Genomic DNA, 22,721 nt, shown 5'->3' on the forward strand with positions numbered 1-22,721 from the left:
CAGAAGAAAAGAGGAGTTGCAATCTTATTTTCAGATACATGTGGATTTAAAGCAACTAAAGTCAAAAAAGACAAAGATGGTCACTTTATATTGGTCAAGGGAAAAATACAACAAGAAGACATTTCAATTCTAAATATCTATGCACCCAATTTAAATGCTCCCAGATTCTTGAAACAGACCTTACTCAGTCTGAGCAATATGATATCTGATAATACCATAATAACAGGGGACCTTAACACTCCTCTTACAGAGCTGGACAGATCCTCTAAACAGAAATTAAACAAGGATATAAGAGACTTAAATGAGACCCTAGAACAACTGTGCTTGATAGACGCATATAGAACACTCCATCCCAAAGATAAAGAATATACATTCTTCTCATCACCCCATGGAACATTCTCCAAAATTGATCATATCCTGGGACACAAAACAAATATCAACAGAATCAAAAGAATTGAAATTTTACCTTGTATCTTCTCAGACCATAAGGCACTAAAGGTGGAACTCAACTCTAACAGAAATGCTCGACCCCACCCAAAGGCATGGAAATTAAACAATCTACTGTTGAATAACAGATGGGTGCAGGAAGAAATAAAACAGGAAATCATTAACTTCCTTGAGCATAACAACAATGAAGACACAAGCTACCAAAACCTGTGGGATACTGCAAAAGCAGTTTTGAGAGGAAAATTCATCGCTTTAGATGCCTACATTCAAAAAACAGAAAGAGAGCACATCAACAATCTCACAAGAGATCTTATGGAATTGGAAAAAGAAGAACAATCTAAGCCTAAACTCAGTAGAAGAAAAGAAATATCTAAAATCAAATCAGAGATCAATGAAATTGAAAACAAAAGAATCATTCAGAAAATTAATGAAGCAAGGAGTTGGTTTTTTCAAAAAATAAATAAAATAGATAAACCATTGGCCAGACTAACGAGGAATAGAAAAGTAAAATCTCTAGTAACCTCAATCAGAAATGATAAAGGGGAAATAACAACTGATCCCACAGAGATACAAGAGATCATCTCTGAATACTACCAGAAACTCTATGCCCAGAAATTTGACAATGTGAAAGAAATGGATCAATATTTGGAATCACACCCTCTCCCTAGACTCAGCCAGGAAGAAATAGAGCTCCTGAACAGACCAATTTCAAGCACGGAGATCAAAGAAACAATAAAAATGCTTCCAACCAAAAAATGCCCTGGTCCAGATGGCTTCACTCCAGAATTCTATCAAACCTTCAAGGAAGAGCTTATTCCTGTACTGCAGAAATTATTCCAAAAAATTGAGGAAGAAGGAATCTTCCCCAACACATTCTATGAAGCAAACATCACCCTGATACCAAAACCAGGAAAAGACCCAAACAAAAAGGAGAATTTCAGACCAATCTCACTCATGAATATAGACGCAAAAATTCTCAACAAAATCCTAGCCAATAGATTACAGCTTATCATCAAAAAAGTCATTCATCATGATCAAGTAGGCTTCATCCCAGGGATGCAAGGCTGGTTTAACATACGCAAGTCTATAAACATTAACCACCATATTAACAGAGGCAAAAATAAAGATCACATGATCCTCTCAATAGATGCAGAAAAAGCATTTGATAAAATCCAGCATCCTTTTCTAATTAGAACACTGAAGAGTATAGGCATAAGTGGCACATTTCTAAAACTGATTGAAGCTATCTATGACAAACCCACAGCCAATATTTTACTGAATGGAGTAAAACTGAAAGCTTTTCCTCTTAGAACTGGAACCAGACAAGGTTGTCCTCTGTCACCTTTACTATTCAACATAGTGCTGGAAGTTCTAGCCAATACAATTAGGCAAGACAAGGAAATAAAGGGAATCCAAATGGGAGCAGAGGAGGTCAAACTCTCCCTCTTTGCTGACGACATGATCTTATACTTAGAGAACCCCAAAGATTCAACCACAAGTCTCCTAGAAGTCATCAAAAAATACAGTAATGTTTCAGGATATAAAATCAATGTCCACAAGTCAGTAGCCTTTGTGTACACCAATAACAGTCAAGATGAGAAGCTAATTAAGGACACAACTCCCTTCACCATAGTTTCAAAGAAAATGAAATACCTAGGAGTATACCTAACGAAGGAGGTGAAGGACCTCTATAAAGAAAAGTATGAAATCCTCAGAAAGGAAATAGCAGAGGATATTAACAAATGGAAGAACATACCATGCTCATGGATGGGAAGAATCAACATTGTTAAAATGTCTATACTTCCCAAAGCAATCTACCCATTCAATGCCATTCCTATCAAAATACCAACATCGTACTTTCAAGATTTGGAAAAAATGATTCTGCATTTTGTATGGAACCGGAAAAAACCCCGTATAGCTAAGGCAGTTCTCTGTAACAAAAATAAAGCTGGGGGCATCAGCATACCAGATTTTAGTCTGTACTACAAAGCCATAGTGGTCAAGACAGCATGGTACTGGCACAAAAACAGAGACATAGACACTTGGAATCGAATTGAAAACCAAGAAATGAAACTAACATCTTACAACCACCTAATCTTCGATAAACCAAACAAGAACATACCTTGGGGGAAAGACTCCCTATTCAATAAATGCTGTTGGGAGAACTGGATGTCTACATGTAAAAGACTGAAACTGGACCCACACCTTTCCCCACTCACAAAAATTGATTCAAGATGGATAAAGGACTTAAATTTAAGACATGAAACAATAAAAATCCTCAAAGAAAACATAGGAAAAACATTGGAAGATATTGGCCTGGGTAAAGACTTCATGAAGAAGACTGCCATGGCAATTGCAACAACAACAAAAATAAACAAATGGGACTTCATTAAACTGAAAAGCTTCTGTACAGCCAAGGAGACAACAACCAAAGCAAAGAGACAAGCTACACCATGGGAAAGGATATTTGCATATTTTCAATCAGACAAAAGCTTGATAACTAGGATCTATAGAGAACTCAAATTAATCCACATGAAAAAAGCCAACAATCCCATATATCAATGGGCAAGAGACATGAATAGAACTTTCTCTAAAGACGACAGACGAATGGCTAACAAACACATGAAAAAATGTTCATCATCTCTATATATTAGAGAAATGCAAATCAAAACAACCCTGAGATATCATCTAACCCCAGTGAGAATGGCCCACATCACAAAATCTCAAAACTGCAGATGCTGGCGTGGATGTGGAGAGAAGGGAACACTTTTACACTGCTGGTGGGACTGCAAACTAGTACAACCTTTCTGGAAGGAAGCATGGAGAAACCTCAAAGCACTCAAGCTAGACCTCCCATTTGATCCTGCAATCCCATTACTGGGCATCTACCCAGAAGGAAAGAAATCCTTTTATCATAAGGACACTTGTACTCGACTGTTTATTGCAGCTCAATTTACAATCGCCAAAATGTGGAAGCAGCCTAAATGCCCACCAACCCAGGAATGGATTAACAAGCTATGGTATATGTATACCATGGAATACTATTCAGCCATTAAAAAAAGTGGAGACTTTACATCCTTCGTATTAACCTGGATGGAAGTGGAAGACATTATTCTTAGTAAAGCATCACAAGAATGGAGAAGCATGAATCCTATGTACTCAATTTTGATATGAGGACAATTAATGACAATTATGGTTATGGGGGGGAAACAGAAAGAGGGAAGCAGGGAGGGGGTGGGGCCTTAGTGTGTGTCACACTTTATGGGGGCAAGACATGATTGCAAGAGGGACTTTACCTAACAATTGCAATCAGTGTAACCTGGCTTATTGTACCCTCAATGAATCCCCAACAATAAAAAAAAAAAAAATTTTGCTTTGTCATTCATTCCATGTTGAGTTCTAATGATTACTATTTTTTTTTTTTAGAGTTCACAAACCATTTTATTAATATAATCTATTCTAGAACCTTTTAGGGAATTAAGATCAAGTTTATTAATACAATTTCTTCTTTAAAATTAAGTATATGCTTCTGTCTAATCCTTGAGTCCCTTATCCATTCGCCTTTATTTCTCAAATTTTATGAAATATAAAAATTTAAGTCTCTTGCTGAAGAAGAATTTCAAATGCTGGTAGTAATTAGTTTCTTTAGTATAAAAGTTGTTCCAGGGGTTCCAATCTTTTTTCTTCTCTGCCATATGTTGGAAGAAATAAGAGTTGTCTTCAGCCATGCATTAAATACATGAACACTAATGAAAGCTGATGAGCAAAAGAAAAGGTCCAGGCACAGTTTTCGAGTTATACCACAGTGAGCAAAACAGTCCTCAAATAATCTGCTTGCAGGCTGCAGGTTGGACACCCCAAAGGCAGCAAATTAAGGCCACTGTTGTGTGAGAAAGATGCTCAGGACATATCTTTGAACCTTGAAAATGTGCTGTCTGTGATTTTGCTTGGATACAGGGTTTCTTAAAAATGTTCTCATTTTCTTAGTGACTTCTAAGCATCAAACTTGGGTGGATGTTGCTTGGATTAAAAACAGAATGTGTTATGTATCACTGATTTATATTTTTATATTATTAATCTACACAGGATAGTAAGAATTTTGTTAAGCTTCCCTTTTTTAAATGTTTTTTTGGAGGCAGTTGGAGACCTCCTGTTATAACTAGATCAATGTCATCTTTTAGTAAATATTTGAATGCATAGTTATGTGATATGAACATGCACAAAGCAGTCTAATCTATTCATAGACTCTCTAATATCTGTCGGAAATTACCTTTTGAGGTCTAAGGCTTAGGCTTTCTTATCTTCATGAAGAAGATATGATGATCACTCCTAGGTTTTGCTGGGGTAAACTTATTTCAGTATTTCATGTACTCTTTTAACCAAATCCTTGGTTTTTCCCCTTTCTCCTTGAGTCTATCTTTCTGTCTTCTAGTTTTTATGTCTTTTATTTATCAGTCTTTGAACTAAATACCAAAGACCTTTTTCTGACTCTAAGGACTGGTCCACAATCCCAGAAGTTAATTATAAAATTTATTGTAATAAATACAATTGTCAATGAATACAAACATCCTAATTGTTAGTATCTGTTGTAAAACAATTTCTTGTAAAGCAATCTGTGTAAAAATTACATAAAAGAGCCTGACTCAGCAGAGCTTTTTTCTTCCAAGAGTTTTTAGAAGAGAGAAGGAATAATAGACAAAAACATTTAAAAAAATGCTAATAGTAGATTCTGCTTTTGTGGAAAAAAAATGGAGAAATAAGTATCGAAGGGAACCCTACATTATAATTATTGAAACTATTAAGATTTTTTAGTCTGCCACATTTGAAATATAAATCTCTCATGGATGTTTTACAATTAGCTTGCTTTTGAATGTTATTTACATATGGAAGTGCTTTATATACTTGATTTTGTTCCTAAATTTTACTGTGTTTTCCATTACATCTTTTTTTGACTAGGTTCAGTTAATTTGTATTTCATTTAATCCTATTTGGGTTGAAGTTTTTGAGATAGTAATATAAATAAAAAATACATAAAATAATAAAATATCAATTATTAGAAAAAGAAATTATGTAATGATATTTGTAAAGGCCACTACTTCTTGCTTTTGTTAGATTTGTTTCTTGAATTCTGTGCTTTATACTTTATAAACGAACTGTAAGATAATACTTTAAATTTTTGTACAGAGCTTTAAAGTTTATAAAATCATGTCACACACATTTAGTTTTGTGTATTGGCATACACCATTGCCACATAAAAATTGACTAGTGTAGTTAATTCTCAATATTTCTTTAGGTGATCTTGAATTGCAAGTATACCAATCTAATTAAGTTATTTCACATCATTACTAAATATCAAACATTTTAGATGTCCAAGAAATGGAGTTCGCAGGATACTTGTATTTTCAAAAACACACACACTATTACTTTTGTTGAGAGCAAAAGAAAGATGCAGACAATAGAATCCCAGCTTATTTCTACTTGTATAAATCAAGTCATTTAAATAAATGAATTGTGTATGCTGACCTGTTCTACCAATGTGCTACTGGGATGTATGAAAAAAAGATGTTCATGGTGGTGGAAGTAGAAAGAGGCATAAAGCGTATTGGAAAACTACCAAATGTCCCCTGCAAATGGGCCCTATTCAGAATCAGTAAGCGTATGATGAGTGAAGTGGTTTTGAATATCGCCTTTAGATTCCATGCTGTTACAAGGCCAGCCCTGAACATGGCAACTCTTATTTCCACACACAGTACCTCTTCACTCTCAATTTAACCCCAAAATCTGATGAACCCATTACTCCATACTTGATTTCATGGAACAAGGAGTAGATATAGTTACAAATGATCAATCACAAGCCGTGAACCAAAGCAACAAGGCATTAACAATTCACACCATTTCGGTCCACTTGCTCAAGCAGAAGATGTGCCAGCATATTTAATGCACAGCTACTTCGTTCAGTTTAAGAAAAAACATGACTCAGCCAGCACTTTCAAAATGGAAGGGACTTCCTAAGATTTTATACATCCTAAGTCCGAACGTCAACGTTCACCCATACATCAGTAATTAAAATAACCAGGTGTCCTGTAAATGTCATAAAGTCTAAATTAAATTTTACTCAGGTAAAAACAATATGACCTATGAAATTCTTCCCTTCAATGCATCACTATTATGTTTAATCCTATCATACAAATCAATGTCTCCTACAGCAGTATTATAACACTGTAGATCCCACGGGCGATATGCCGTCAGTTTAATAGGATCACTGAAAAACCAAAGCAGCTGTGAAGGATTGCTCTAAGAATAGCAATCGTGTGCTTGTCATTTTGTTCAGTGGAGGAAAAATCCAAATTTGGGTAGGCATCAGTATTTAAGAAAATGACTGCTAAATCTTTTCTCATAAGTACCTCAGGGACAATAAGATTTGACATATAGCATGTAAACAAAAATACACAGCAGCTGTTAGTTTGGTTTTGTTTGAATACGCTGGTATAAATCAAGCAACATAGGAGACAGTATGCTTTATCATTCAATATTCCCAGCAGACCATGCTTTTGAGTGGCATCTACCAGTTGATCTGGGACCAGAAGTTTTCCAACTATTACCTAAAGCTGAATAGGGAGCATTAATACACACAAATACCTTGGCACTAGCTCAAACTCTCTGCAGGCATACATCCTGGCCTGGGAAGCAGTTACATCTTAATATCTTTTAAGAACTTACTTTGTTTTGACAAACAAAGGATTTTAGGTCAATTTAATTAAAAAAAAATAAATTCCAATTGAATTGGTGGGAAATTTCCAAATATCTTAATGTATTTCTAAATGATGGCTTGCTAGCAACAGCCGAGCATTTTTGAGGCTGAAATCCAAAGTTTACTGCCAAAGAGCATGTAGAAGTTTCTTTATCGGTGACTGTGCTTTGTCTGGGCAGTACTCTTTTCCTTCATGGTCTCATGTACTCTGACTGAAATGAGAAAATGACAAGATTATGTAAATTGTGGTTCTGGATATTTAATTGGCATGAATTTTAATTTTGAATTGAAAGCAGATTATTAAAACCTCTGATTATTTCCTGCACGTTAAAAAAGAGTATGACTAAAAAGTCCTAATCTTTTTTAGCTTTCCACATTAGATTCAAATGCAGTCTATGTAAAGTGGCTTCTTTAATGAAAGATGTAGCTTTTGGAGAGGGATCTATATTCTCTAGGTACTTGTATATATCTTCACAGAATATTCAAGTCTAAATCCACTTGATAAGTTTGATTAGCTTTGTGGTTTCTCTTGAGAGGGATTTTTGGCTTCTTGTCATGGGCTGCCACTATCACGTATCCAAGTTCAAGTTTCTTATCACTGAGAAACGGTTTTAATATAAGGTCCTCTATAGCTTTTGAATTCATTATCTGAAGCTCTTAGAGGGAATTAGTTCTATTATTTAAAATAGGTATTTTGACGTCAATCTGGTATTACTGCTCTGTTATTTAAATTTTATCATGTGCCTTTTCCTACAGAAGCATGGTTTATGACAGGGTTGGATAAAGTACATAAGGATTTTCCAATAACTTTTTTTAAAATACCCACCTCTGGCCTTTCCCTGTCTGCTTAGTGCTTCATTGTCAAATTTTGTGGTTTTCTTTTTTTTTTTATTATTTTTTATTTTGAGACAGAGCCTCAAGCTGTCACCCTGGGTAGAGTGCCGTGGCATCACAGCTCATAGCAACCTTCAACTCCTGGGCTCAAGCCATTCTCCTGCCTCCACCTCCCAAGTAGCTGGGACTACAGGTGCCCGCCACAACGCCCGGCTATTTTTTGGTTGCAGCCATCATTGTTGTTTGGCGGGCTGGGCTGGATTCGAACCCACCAGCTCAGGTGTATGTGGCTGGTGCCTTAGCCGCTTGAGCCACAGGCGCCGAGCCATGGTTTTCTTTTTATATGTATTTTCCTCTTTAGTCTTCAAACTAATTTTGCAAGGAAAATTAAAATAAAGCAATTGTATATGTCCTAAATGAGCTTTGAATTCTAGTATATTCATATTAATTTATTAAATTTGATTAAATTTTTATTAAGCAAGAGAAAGTTACAGGTTCTAAATGATTGCAGATAGTTGTACTCATGGATCTAAAACTTATTTATTTATTTATTTTTTTGAGACAAAGTCTCACTATGCTACCCTGGGTAGAGTGCCAGGGCATCACAGCTCAGAGCAACCTCAAACTCTTGGACCCATGTGATTCCCTTGCCTCAGCTTCCCGAGTAGCTGGGACTACAGGCACCTGCCACCAAACCCAGCTAGTTTTTCTATTTTTAGTAGAGATAGGTCTCACTCTTCCTCAGGCTGGTCTCCAACTCCTGAGCTCATGCAATCCACACCCCTCAGCCTTCCAAAGTGCTAGAATTACAGGTGTGAGCCACTGCACCTGGCCTACTAAAACTTACTTGGAAGAGACTGTACACGGTGTATCTGCAGGATCATTTATTCTTCCAGTAGACATTTATTGAGCACTGTTTTTTATCAAACTAAAAACCACCATGACCTCAAACCCCAAAGGGTTCAGGATTTACTGGAAGATGAAAGTAGGAGGAGAGACCACTACAAATTAATAAGGAAAAAAATAAACCGTAAAAATCCGATCAGAAGCATAAAAGAAGGCATTAATTCTGCCAAAATAATTTAGGATATTTTGGTAGAGATGGTAACATTCAGTATGAGCTGTGAAGAACAAGAATATATTAACAAGTGGAAAAAGGAGGGAAGAATGCAAAGAAAATCAAACAGCATGAGTGAGAAAGGTATCAACTGATAGTTATAAAATTAATATAGCTACTACTTTTGGTCATATAATCTCCCTGCCTATCATGCTCACTATTAGCTCTGTCCAGTAACTTTACTCTTAGGATCACATGATTTATCAGCATTCTCAGACTTAGCTCCAAACTCATAAGAATTATTGCATTAATTTTCAATTTGCCTTATAGTCATAATTTGATGTTAAACAAAAGGGATAAAAGTAATCATTCACATAACTTTTTACCATTTTCCAGTGGTGGAAATTGCCTCCATGGGATGAACTCCTTTAACTGATGTATGCATAACTGATATTTGAGGGATGATTAATTCACAAACTATCTAAGTTGTTGACTGCTTACTTAATAAAAATATAGAAAAGCAAAGCTCTGTCACAATCATATAAATAGGAGAAACTTGGTAGAATGCCTGTAGTAAAGACCTTCCACATACGAAGAAATGTTTGTGTGTAGTTATGCACATGGATATTAAAGGAACATAGGGTAACCTTCCTGAATGAAGCAATATTTCTAAGAAGCAGTCTAAAGAAAAAGGGGCACATGGTTTGGAATGACCCAGAAAACAGTATCCAAGTTCATCCCATGGGAAAGCCACCTTTTTTTTCATTATCTAACATGAGCTTTGCTAGCTTGTAGCAAACTCTAGGTTTATGGTCTTTCCAAAGCTGAAGCATGTCTGTTGAGCTCTACTGCCTTAATTTCTCACACGTATTTATGTAATAGTCTTCTTTATGAGAATTAAATTTTATATCAGAAAAGGAGAACTTTACATAAAAGATTAGAAAACCATTGGTTAAGAATACTCATAAGCTATTATTTGGTTTAGAATATTATGAATACCCACTAAAAAACTTAAAAAAAAAGTTATACCTATGTTAAAACCTGTAGTTTGAGTTGAAAAATCCTTTTTTTTTTTTAAATGATCAGTTGTTCATTTATACTTTAAAACTACCCTTTAGGCCAAGTCTCCTATTTTATCAGTGAGTTCTTTAATTCTAATTGCTTAATATATTTTATTTTTTCAATATAATTTATTAGTCTGATTTATACTTCCTTTCTAAGTACTCTGAGGCATATCATTTTCTTATGTTTTCTGTACCTTCCTAGTTAGTGGAAACATTGTTTGTTCTTGAAGTGTGCTTTGTCTTCCTTTTCAAGAAGATCATCAAAGTTACTAGTTTGCAGCCTCCAAAAAGAAAGAGCCTTCTAATCCCTAGTTCAGAGGCTAACCTTTATTAGTGCTCTCCTGGTTATAATGAGGACCATGCTTCCAGCAGTGAGATTCTGGAATACTGAACAGATTATTCAACAAGTTCAGAGCAGATTCTGAAGTCCCTTAGAAAACCTGCTTGTGAATACTGCTTTCTTTGCTTTGCTGTTTCTGGTTTCCATAGTATTCCTAATTATATAAATCACGTGGAACATGGGAGCTATTTTCTATCCAGTATCAATTCTGGCACTGCTAACATTGTGTTACTAATTTAATTTAATTTTCTTAAGCTATAAATTTTTTCTTAAATTCTTATGGAGAGTGTAAACTCTGAAAAAAGTTAAGTTTTGTTGTTAGAAGAGCTATAATAGTAAACGCTTTTGTGAATTCCCTTGGGCTGACATAAAATCTGAAAGTTATTTGTGAAAAGCATAGATGCATAAAACTGGAGAATCTGATATATTTTTCTCGGGTTTAAATGCAAGAGTAATTCCAGGAGGTAAATCATTCAAATTTATCACCTATTTCTCAATTTATTTAACTTTATTTCAATTTAACACCTATGTATGTAGTGCCTTTCAATATTCAAAAAGTGTGCTAGGTTCAATGAGTGTTCTAATTAAAGGTGAATAAATTAAAGTCTAAAACATAGTAATATATGGATGTTGTAGCAATAAACTAAAAGTGCTGATGATTTTTAAGCTGGGTTTCCTTAGAAGAAAATTGTAGTCAAGATTGATTTATATTATACATTTTTTGAAAATTTTAAGAGTTATAGTTCTAAAAATAAGTTTCTCTTTTAGTTTTTATTTTATAACATATGTGATTCTATATTTTTTAAAAGTTTGAGGTATTTGTTGTGATAAAACTTACAGAGAAAAGCAGTTGCTCTAAGAGAGTATAAAAATGTGATCGATAGGTGAATTTCAGGAATTAGCTTCTCAAGCCAGATGAGTGAATTTTAAGCATACATCTGACAAGATGTCTAAATAGTCATTGCTTTGTAATTTCCTTTTAACTTTATTTATACTGTAGTAGTAGAAAATCTTAAACTCTATTTTCTCCTTAGTGTTGAGTATATTAAACAGACTTTAAATTGTGCTTTGATGGAGGTTTGTGGAACTTAGTACCATAAAACGTATATAACTTTTTACTACAAGCAAAATTTAGCAGAATACCAGTAGCAAAGGCCATTTGCATAACTCAGCAGCTCAACTGAATCTAATTGTAATTCAATTTCCAGATTGCTATGCTAGGCCTCTCTGCATAAAATATGCAACATATAACATAACCATTTATTTATTTATTTTTGGTGAACTAAATTCCTTTCTGTAGTAGAAATGTGCATCAGAATAAAGTAGCTGAGACATATAGTTATTTGTATGTTTAAGTTAGTGCCACATATATACGCTTAAATAATGACCAAGTAAAAACATTCCCTTTCATATTTTTTAGGTTTCCAAGAGTGTCTAAGATTTTACTATTTCTTTATTTATGGCTTTTCAAAGGAAAATTAAATCTTGAAGAATTTTTGCTAGCTGCCATGTAAATTGGCCTATTTTACAGTAGAAAGACTTTATAAGCTAACCGTGTGAAAAAGTATATAAACATGTCTGTTAAGTCCATATGGATGTCTTGATACAGGCCCACAAGTAAATATCTTTTATGTGTTTACAAAACATGTGCTGGAAATAGCGTTTTAAATCCTGAACTAGTTTATATTCCAGAAACTTTACAAAAAAGGGTATGATAAAATGCTGGCTTAAGATTCTCCCGCATATATTTAAACAGTCTTGCCACCCTGTTTTATGGGTTACTTAAGGAATGGCAATGAAAAGGCTTGAATAAGATGACTTATAAACCTGTGGATTATATTTTATGAATAATTTTCAAATGCGATGTTTCAGATATATAGACTCCTCTACAGGAAGCTATATACTGAAACAACATGGATCTTACAATTTTATCAGGACAATGCACGTAGATTTCAGCAAGGTTGGTTCCAACTCATCTGTGATAAATGAGAAGATAAGGCAATCAGTGCACACCATGACACTCTGTGCAGCTAGTTAGGCACACTTCAGAACTATTCAGGTGTGCTCACAAAGCTTATGAGTCTTGCATGGGGGGTGTCTCAATATAAATACATCCTTCATGGTGGCCACTAGTAATGCAAGAATTGCCTCTCTTAGACTTAACCTAGGTCAGAGATAAATAATAGATGTTAAGAGTTAGCTCTGGTGTGGAGGCTGTGTTCCGGGCAGTGTATTTCAGTTGGGTCAAAAGAATTTTTTCCCCTTTTTTTCTTGCATAGTTCCTCTGCTTGAAAAATGCCTGCAAAATTCCATCACACCTTTGCGGGGACCACTTTGGGTCTCTAAGGGAGAAGGTTTCAGCCCCTCAGGAGCTAAGATGTACATCCAAGGAGTTCTTTTGGCCTTGTACCAACGATTAAAATCTGCAAAAAAATATTATAAACAGGTGAGTCATCCCTTTTTAAAAACTGCTTTATTATAGATTTTAAAAATTACTTGGTTGTTTAGGGGCAATGATTGGCATTATGTCATTAAAAAAAAAAAAAGAAAGAAAAGCTGTGACATGTATTTTGTGAGCTCACTGCCCGTTAAAGAGCCAAAAATGCTACTTCTCTAATCTTAAAGCTAACAATAATGGGGCTAATTGTATCTATCCTTTGGATGTCATATGTCTCATCTGTTTGCTGGGTAGTGTGCAAAGCAAAGGCAACTACTTATGTGGAAATTCTATAAATAGTTACTTTAAGTAAGAAAATGAATAGTTCCTAAGTCATATTCACTCTTCTATTTTTTTTTCCAGTGTAAAATCAGATTGTTGTGTAGAAATTGGACTAAAATATAACAGATCACATTCTGAGAAATGAAATTGTGATTAACTTCATGTGTAGAGTAACTTAATGTATCTTATTTAACTTATGTGTTTCAGGAGACAGAAATGTAAAAATAGAATTGATAAATTTGAATCAGGTTAAACTAGATTTTGTTCTTTAACTTCTGTGTATCTGTTTCAAAACTATATGTATGTATGTAAAGACTTTGATATTTTTATAACTACTCATAGGGACTTTTGATTTATCTTCAAGTGGGACTCACATTAGAAGCAGAATAATTGGTGCTATTTATAAAATTAAAATGGAGTTGCCACATTTAAAAAATCTTCTTTGCACTTGGTTTTCAGAAGTGAAGTATACATTTTTTGCCATGTTAAATAAGGACTAGGTTTTACATATTGAACTGGGAGGTTCCAGTTTAGAACTGGGCTCATTATCTCAGGCCACATTCTGCTGAAAAATGAATATTTTGAAAACATCGTGCTATTATTCTCTGAGTGCAAAAAGGGGTGGTGGGAATGGGATGTCGGTCTTAGCGTTCATACAGCACCTCCTGCTGTCTGGTTCAGAAAAGAACAACTTATTTTGAATGTATTAGGGTATCTAGAAAGAACAAAAACCATCATCTCAGAAAATACTTTTTATTCACAAAATGTGTTTGGTTTGCCTCATTAATTAATTTCAGTGGATCTAGAAACAGAATTGATAATTATCATAGATAAAATTCATAATAATATGAAAAAATTCAAACTTATTTTAATGTTCTTCATTAAACTATCATGTATAAAAGTTAATATAAAATATTTTATTGTGTTTAGATTAAATCACTTTAACAAATGTTTAATTTTTAAGATATAATGATTAATTGGATCATGAAGAATTAAATTATAATAATTTATTTGGCATTATATGATTTTAATCTACTTATGGGAGAGTTTAAATTCTTTAAGGATAAAGAAAATATGAATTTATCATCCAATGCAAGAAAAGCACTATTTAAATCAAATCAAAAGACAAAATTAATAATTCTAAATTTTATTAGAAGTAAAGATGTTAAAGAAACAGGAAGTAATGGTATATATTTTTTCTCTCACTGTCTTCAGCATAGATACATTTAAATTTTAATTTATTTATAGGTTTAAGTAGCTGTACTAGATTTAAAAGAGTTCTTGCATCGTGAAAACAATATTTTTAGAATTACTTAGTGTTTTGATTAAAAAATGTTCTTCATTACTCAAAATAGATTAAAAATGTACTTTTGTAAATATTATATGAAAATATGAACAAACTTTAACATTCTTATTGTCTCCAAAATTGTCTATTTGACCAATCTGTGAAAGTTTCAACATTATTCAAAATTTAAAAATATTTAAAAGTACGGGGTCTTTGCTGTTTCCAGTTAAACAATTTTCCTTTCACAAAGTTGTAATGATTTAAAGCCTTGCACTTAATAGTTTTAATATGATACTTTTTTCTTTTTTTTTGTATAATATGATACTTTTTAATGTTTTATTTTAAAATATAAAAATGAAGAAAAAGAAATAGAATTTTGCCCATTATGCATATCCATGCAAATTTCCATTTCTTTAGACATGCTTATATATTCTTGAGTCTCTTTTATTTTGTATTGTTCTGCTATGACTTAATTTAAAATTATTTGCAATGTTTAGAGAAGTCACTTAGTAGTATTGTTATCAAGTCATCAGTGGTTAGATGTTAAGTCTGGCAGTATCTTTATTTGTTAGTAGGATTTCATACTGAATATCCTTCTTAAACATTAATGAATTTTATCTGAACTGTATTAATATAGTTTGACCTTTGGTATAGCTTTTTCTATTTAATTTTATGTAAGATTATGTTAAAGAATCTTTTGATAGGCAAAACAGATATGGATGACGGTTCCTATTTCCTTAACAAATTTAAGTTCATAACTTACAGGATTACATTAACTCTAGGTACGATTTCCATTTATTTCACTTTTGATATCACATATAAACCCATACTGTTTTGCTGTCTGTCAAAAGATTATAGGCTTTAAATTTTGTTATTTCTGAAGGAAATTTTTTAAAAATAAATTGGAATAATACAGCTTTAAAAGAAAGTCAAGGTACTGGTTTTGTGTTTATGAACTTATTCGATTTTCAATTTTTAGCTTTAGCTTGGCTATGATAGCGTGCAACTGAATTAAGCACACTACATTAGGGTAGTCTTAAATACATACTAATTCATATGTATTAAAATGAGATATTATATTTAGGAGAGCATAAAATTACTTAGTCTTACATTTATCACATTTATTTCCTTAAAAGTGGGAACATCTTAGAAATTGCTCAGAGCTAAGCAGAATCTATTTAATTGGTAATTTTGAAATAGCATAAATGCCTTCCTATGAAACATAGTTAACACTTTCAGGGACAAGGCCTGTTCCATCTCATTAGCATTCTTGTTATGTAGTGGTGCTGTTGGTGGGGGTGTTGAAGTAGGAATGCCATTGTGTCGAGTTCTAGTGTTTGGGGACAAACACTGCTGTGGAAGGAACGTGTGAAAAGGCCACAGTCCTGTCAGTGAATGAGGAAGGCTGTGCTTTCTGTGTGCTTCAAGCAGGGAAGCTGTCATTCATAGGCCTAACACAGCTAAACAGAGGCCAAAACACAAGGCTGCACTACCTTTTAAAATGATATTAGTGATTTTTAAACATGATCTTCTTTATTTATGATCTTGCATAGAGCTTTTAGTTGCTGTCAGTAAACAAAATATGTCAGTCTGTTCAGAAACACTCTAGAGATGCATAAAAGTCCGTGGAACTGTGCCAGGCAGCTACACAAATAATGGTTGGGAATGCCTCATGGGCAGTGTTAAGTACAAACGTGAGTTTTGGGAAACGTTCGTTTCTGGAAACGTCTTTCCAAGTTAAATACTCCTTTGAATTTTTTTTTCCCCAACCAACAGAATTCCTGGAGACTTTTACATAATGAGTATATATAAAATACTGTTGTTTTTTTTAATACGATTTTTGAAAGAGCTCAAAAACTTTCAGTTTTAAAAATTTAAAGCCGTTCATAGTATGGTTTAACAGTTACAGAATGCATTGTCATTTCTGATGTTCAGAGAAAAAAAGAAAATAAGTGTTTGTAAGATATTGGTCAGCACCATCTTCATTACAAAGAGAGTCTTAGTACCTATGCTGGTTCAGACATTAACAAAATGGATTTAAGAAATTTGATGAAATTTTTAATCTTACTCCTAATTTTTGCACTTTGAAAAGAAATCATTAAGTTTGAGATTAAATTTTAGCTGGCTTGATTACTTATAACAAAATAAATAAAAAATTTTCTCAAATATTTCTTAAGTCTTGGGGCATTTTTAAAACCCTGTCAGTGTATTGAAAAACACCGACAGTTTCTATTTATGACCGAAGCTACAAGGAAACATTTTTATTTGTGTAATTTTAATCTGGAAATGTGTACTTAAGCTATTTGTAATAAATCATTACTTAGTAAAGTTTGTTGAGCACTATATAATTGTTGGCCTAAATGATTTAAAAATCCTGTGTGTATGTGGTCCTTTTTTCAATAAATTTAAGCAAGTAACTTTTTGAATGCTATTATATGCTATATCTAAAAGTTCCATATTTGATGCATGATATTTAGAAATCTCAGATACTGAACATGTATTTCAAAATTAGATTTCACTTTTTAAATTGGAATCATACTATAGATTTATTTTGTGGGCATATTATTAGATATGGAAGTGACCATCTAACTTTAGCATAAATTGGTTTTGCATTTTAAGCTTGAAATATATTTTATTAATATGCTAAACTAAGGTATGTCAAAGCACTTAGACTTTTTGTTTAAAAAAACAATTTAAGTTAATATTGGCTTGTTTTATACATACATTCAACAAGTTGAATAATTATGTATCAAGAAATAATAATAATGATACTTCTATTCAGAATTGGTTTAGCTCAAAATTTACTTGAATTACATTTAATGTTGATATAATTTGTTTAATGTAAAAAGCATTTTTAAAAGAATCATAGTATTTTAATTTCCCCTAAAAGAAATGTTGAAAATTTGTCTTTTCAGATCCTGTGCCAATAAAAATCATAAACTGGTCTTAACATTATAGAAGGAATAACTATTTCTATTTTGTTTTCTGTATAAACATTAAAAATTGAGCTGAGTTAGCCTTTCTGGGGCAATACTCAAAATATTTCAATTTTTAACAAACTACTTAATGTCCTTTGAAACCATGAAATAAAATCTATAATATATAAACATAACTTACTATTAAAAACATAAAAGGTGTGGCAGTCATTTCAAAATGAAAACTACTTTTGAGGGTTCTGATAAGTAATTTTTTAGAACATTAGGTTGTTTGTAGATTTGAGTGACTGTTGATTTTTTTTTCCTGAAACCAAGCAGCATTCTAGTTACTTGAAGTATTTTAAGAACCTTAAACTTGTGTCTTTTTCTAAGTGTCGTGCTTTGAGCAGGCCTAACATCAGTTAAATGAAGTGAAAATTGCATTCTTGTCTTGATAGAGATGAAAATGGATTTCTGGTCATGAAATAGATGTAGTTGTCACTTTTTAAAAAAGGTGTCAGCAGTTTGCTTCAGTGAGTAAGGTGCCAATTCAGTATGGCAGTAAACTTGTGATCTGAGCAATCAATAAAATGCTTCAATAACTTCTGCTTCATTACACTTATAATAAGAGGCTATAGATCCATGGCACATAAAATGTTGATAAAGAGGGTATGTGGGGATCGACTGTGACAATTTTCTCAAAAGTACACTAAGTGCAATATTGCCATCTAGAGTTTGTGCATAGGTAATTATTACAGAGAGAGGGAAAAGAGACAGTGGAATAAAACAAGAAGTGATATTGAAATACTGTTTATTTTCCTTCATTTATCCATGACACATCTATCTTCATGGAACATTTCATTTGACTTGTCGTAAAGCTATTTAGGTTAGGAGAAATTTTCAAATCTGTATTTTCCTCTAATTCTCTTATAATTATACTATCAAATGTCAAATATGCATCTCTGACTCATAATTGAACTTTTTCCATGAAAACTATTAACTAACTCGCTTTGGAAGAAAATTCAATGTAGAGATTTTTCTTTCTTCGTATGATAATTCAGTTACATAAAACAGCTTGTTGACATCTCAGTTGGGTGTCTGATTAATATTACATATCCCTTCAAAAAATAAGAACCAATATACAAAAAAAGTAATTTGAAAATATCACTTTAAAATAAATGTATTTTACTTGAAAATGCAATGTTTATGAAATAAGAAACATTTCTGCTTATGTAATTATGAACATTTTGATGAAAAGTAGTTCTAATTGGGGATTATGTAGAAATATGTCTTTATTTTATTAACATATTAAAACATTAGTTATCACTTTATATTTTGGTTAATTAGAATGTTATTTAAATTGTTTTCTTTTATAATACTTTTTGAATGAACTTTTTTAATATGGAAACATTTTAAAACCAAGCATTATTGAACCCTTTCTCCCTCCGAACTTGTGACTGCATAATAGAAAATTTTATAAAAATCTGAATTTAAGTGTTTTATGATACTTAACGTAGATCAAGTAAACTTAATAAGCATCTATATTGACTTAAAAAGGAAACTTGACAAATGTGGAAAAAATTATTACTTTTAATCTTCCATTTATCTGTTTTTCTATTAATATAGACAGTTTTTATAAGTTTAAAGATCTATGTCTTTAGGTTTTCCTGAGAAGAATAATCTTGAATTAATACACTGTTAATGCATTTTTCTAATACAATGTTTACATATTTTGTCTCTTCATATATTTACATGTGAATGACTTCTATAATCGAACAAAATGAAAATTATTATAACATAAATTTATTTTCATTTTCTGACCAAAATTTTATCCTTAGACATTCTAATGCTATGTTATCTCCTCTATATTTAACTTAAGACAATTCTTTAGTTAGAGGAAGATACCTTATTTTGAAGTTTCTAATTGAGTAGAGAATGTTGCATTTTAAAACCTCCAAACAAGGATAGATTGTTCTGGTAAAGTAAGTGAAAGTAGACTTGACAAATATTCTTTAAATTACTCAACCACCTACAGGTATTATTGCCTATGACTCTTTTGAAATGAGAATAAATTTTATAGAGTTACAGCAGCAAAGTGAAAGAGTGTGTTTGATAGATTCCCCAAACAGTTTCAACACCCACAGGTATTATTTGTAAGAAAACAATCATGCCGAGTCTTCAGCTGGTTAGAGAGGGCACAGCATTCTATCTTCACCTGACATCCTATCTGTTCCGTCAACATTCTGGGCCCCCTGCCTGCCGCCCCCTCCTCCCAAAACAATAATGCTCACTGAGAGGTTTGTGTGAATGGACAAGAATATGAATGTTTCTTTCTTTCTTCTTCTTCTTTTTTTTTTTTCCTTAAAGAACTAAAACAGTATTGAAGCACATTCTTACAGGGAGGAAAACCAACTGTCTTCAGGATTGACTACTGTTTTCTGTTTGCTATTTAAATGGATCAATGTTGCCAGTGATTGCTAGTTAACATCTTTGATTAGTGAGATGTCTGACTAATGATTGATAAAGGCAGACTCTTTAGTGTAAACGTTTTAGGAATCATTTCCTTTATTTTACTCAGAGACATAGTGGCTTCTTCTCACCCCATGTTAAAAGCATTAGCTTGAATAAACTTCAATCTTGAAATAAACTTCTGATTTTCAAATATATATTTTGTATAATTAGAAATAAATGAAAATGAATATAACATTAATTTCATTCATTGATGAAATTTTCTTAAATCACTGTGTTATCAAATATGTTTTACCTAGTTTCTGAAAAAAATAATCAGTATCCTCTTATATTTCTAAAATACATGAAGTTCTTGCACACAGACAGTCATGCTTTGATAAAGGATATAGCACAGAAAAAGTGATTTAACAGCATTTAATGTATGTCACTGGGAGGTAAATGTTGAAAGTTTCAGAGAATAGAATTGTAGCATAAATAAAAGGTGCTAGAAACATCCTCAGCCTTGGCAACCACAGGTGAATTATATCTTCTAGAGCTGTATGCCCAATGCACTATCTCACATGGTTTTTAAATTAAAATTAATCAAAATTAAATAAACTTGAAAATTGAGATCCTCAGTATTATTAACCACATTTCAAGGGCTCAATAGCTACATTGTCACTGAAAGTTCCATTGGACAATACTGTTTTAGAAGGAAGAAATTCAGATACTCAAATTATACTTCTGGCACTGGAATCCTCATTCTATGACTAACCAAAGGACAAGACAAATCTTTTACCATGATCAGGGTTCGATTCAGTATTGGTTATATCAGGTACTCTAGTCTTCACAAAACAAAACAAAATAAACATTTTGAAAACAAAGCAAAACCCATGTAGTTCACAATCTATTCACTATCTAACCACCAGGTGGACACCTTCAGGCCCTTGAGTGTCTTCCAGGATCTCTATAAATGAACTGCACAATGTAGCATCTTTAGGGACTATGATTCTGGCAGTCACTGATTTAACCTTACCATGTTTGGGTAGCTTTCCCCCATAAGAAAAGAAGTAATTAGAGAATCAAAGAAGACAAATTCAAACGATAAAGGATTGAGTATTTTTATGTGCTCTGTCTGTGTTTTAGCCAGGGTTGCAGATGCAGGAGAATTCTCCAAGACCTTGCCCTTAGGAAGCTTACGTTCTTCCTTTTTTTTCTTCCTTGCTCTTTCAACACATGAGTTAACATTCCCTTAACATCGGTTTCATAAAGGCAAGAATTTTTGTCTCTTTTGTTCTCTTTTGGAGCTCCAGCACTTAGACCAGTGCCTGACAAATCCGTAGCAGTTTAAAAATCTTTGTTGAGTGCTGAATGGATTCAAATCTTGTCTAGCCCTAGAGTTAGGCTCTCAGATCATCATGTTGAGCAAAATTCGTGTGTAGTTTTTTTAAAATTAAAAAATGTTAATTATTATGGGTTAATAATACTTGTATGCCTTTATATTTGTAGTTGTGCTGTTTTGATATAGGCAGACAATGTGAATTAATCAAATCAGGGTAACTGGGGCATCCATCACCTTAGGCATTGGTCATTTCTTTGTTTTAGGAACATCCCAATTCCACTTTTTACATTTTAAAATATGCCTTAACTTATGATTGATCATAGGCACTTTGTTGTTCTATCACGTACAGTAACTAACTATATTTTTGTATCCATTAACCAGCCCCACTTTATCATTCTCTTTCCAGCCTCTGGTAGCCATTGTTCTACTGTCTTTCTTCATGATATCAATTGTTTTAATAGTAAGCTCCCACATATGAGTAAGAACATGTGAGATTTGTTGTTCTGTGCTTGGCTTACTTCATTTTATATAATGTTCTCCATTTCCATCTATTTTGTTGAAAATTGTCTGATTTTGTTCTTTTTGTGGCTATACAATATTCCACTTCATATGTGTATGTAACACAATTTCTTTATCCTTTCATCCACTGATGAATATGTAGGTTGATTCCAAATGTTAGCTATTGTGAATAGTGCTGCAATAAACATGAGAGTGCATTTATCTTTTTGGTAATACTGAATACCTTCCTTTGACTGTATATCTAGCAGTGGGATTGCTGGGTAATATGGTAGTTCTGAGTTTAGTTGTCTTTGAGGAAACTGCGTACTGTTCTTCCAAAGTGGTTGCACTAATTTACAATCCCTCTGACAGTACAAGAGGGTTCCCCTTTCTCTATGTCCTTGCCAGCATTCATACTTACCTGTATTTGTGATAAAAGCTGGGGTGAGATAATATCTCATTGTAGTTTTGATTTGCATTTCTCTTATGACTAATGATATTTAGCACTTCTTCATTTTCCTTTTGACCATTTGTATGTCTTTTGAGAAATGTTTATTGCTAATTCTTTAATCAAACTATTTGAGTTTTTTTCTATTGAGTTATTAGATTTCCTTATATATTCTAGTTGTTAATCCCTTGTTGGATGAGCATGTTGCAAATATTTTCTCTCATTCTGTGGGCTTTCACTTCACTTTGTTGTCTCCTTTGCTGTGCAGAATCCTTTTAGCTTTATGTGATCCCACTTGTCCAACTTTTCTTTGGTTGCCAGTGCTTTGGGGGTATTATTTAATAAGTCCTTATCCAGACAAATGCTCTGAAGTGTTTCCCCAAAGGTTTTGTTTAGTAATCTTTTAGTTTCAGGTCTTAGATTTACATTTATAATCCATTTTGATTTGATTTTTGTATGTGGTGAGAGATAAAGTTTTAGTTTCATTCTTCCTCATATGGATATCCAGTTTTCCTAGCACTGTTTATTGAAGAGATTGTTCTTTCCCTACTGTATATTTTTGAAAACTTTGTT

The 22,721-nt window shown here is 32.9% G+C and overlaps 1 protein-coding gene across 1 annotated transcript in view; it reads left to right on the forward strand.

The window, feature by feature from the left end:
• DCDC1 (doublecortin domain containing 1) overlaps nt 1-22,721 on the forward strand; it is a 520,443-nt gene that overhangs the window by 123,466 nt on the left and 374,256 nt on the right. Inside the window, 1 exon segment of the mRNA XM_053562883.1 lies at nt 12,773-12,939. Coding sequence (XP_053418858.1) covers nt 12,773-12,939 — 167 coding nt within the window.

This window comes from Nycticebus coucang, chromosome 14 (assembly GCF_027406575.1).
Source record: "Nycticebus coucang isolate mNycCou1 chromosome 14, mNycCou1.pri, whole genome shotgun sequence".
Lineage (NCBI taxonomy): Eukaryota > Metazoa > Chordata > Mammalia > Primates > Lorisidae > Nycticebus > Nycticebus coucang.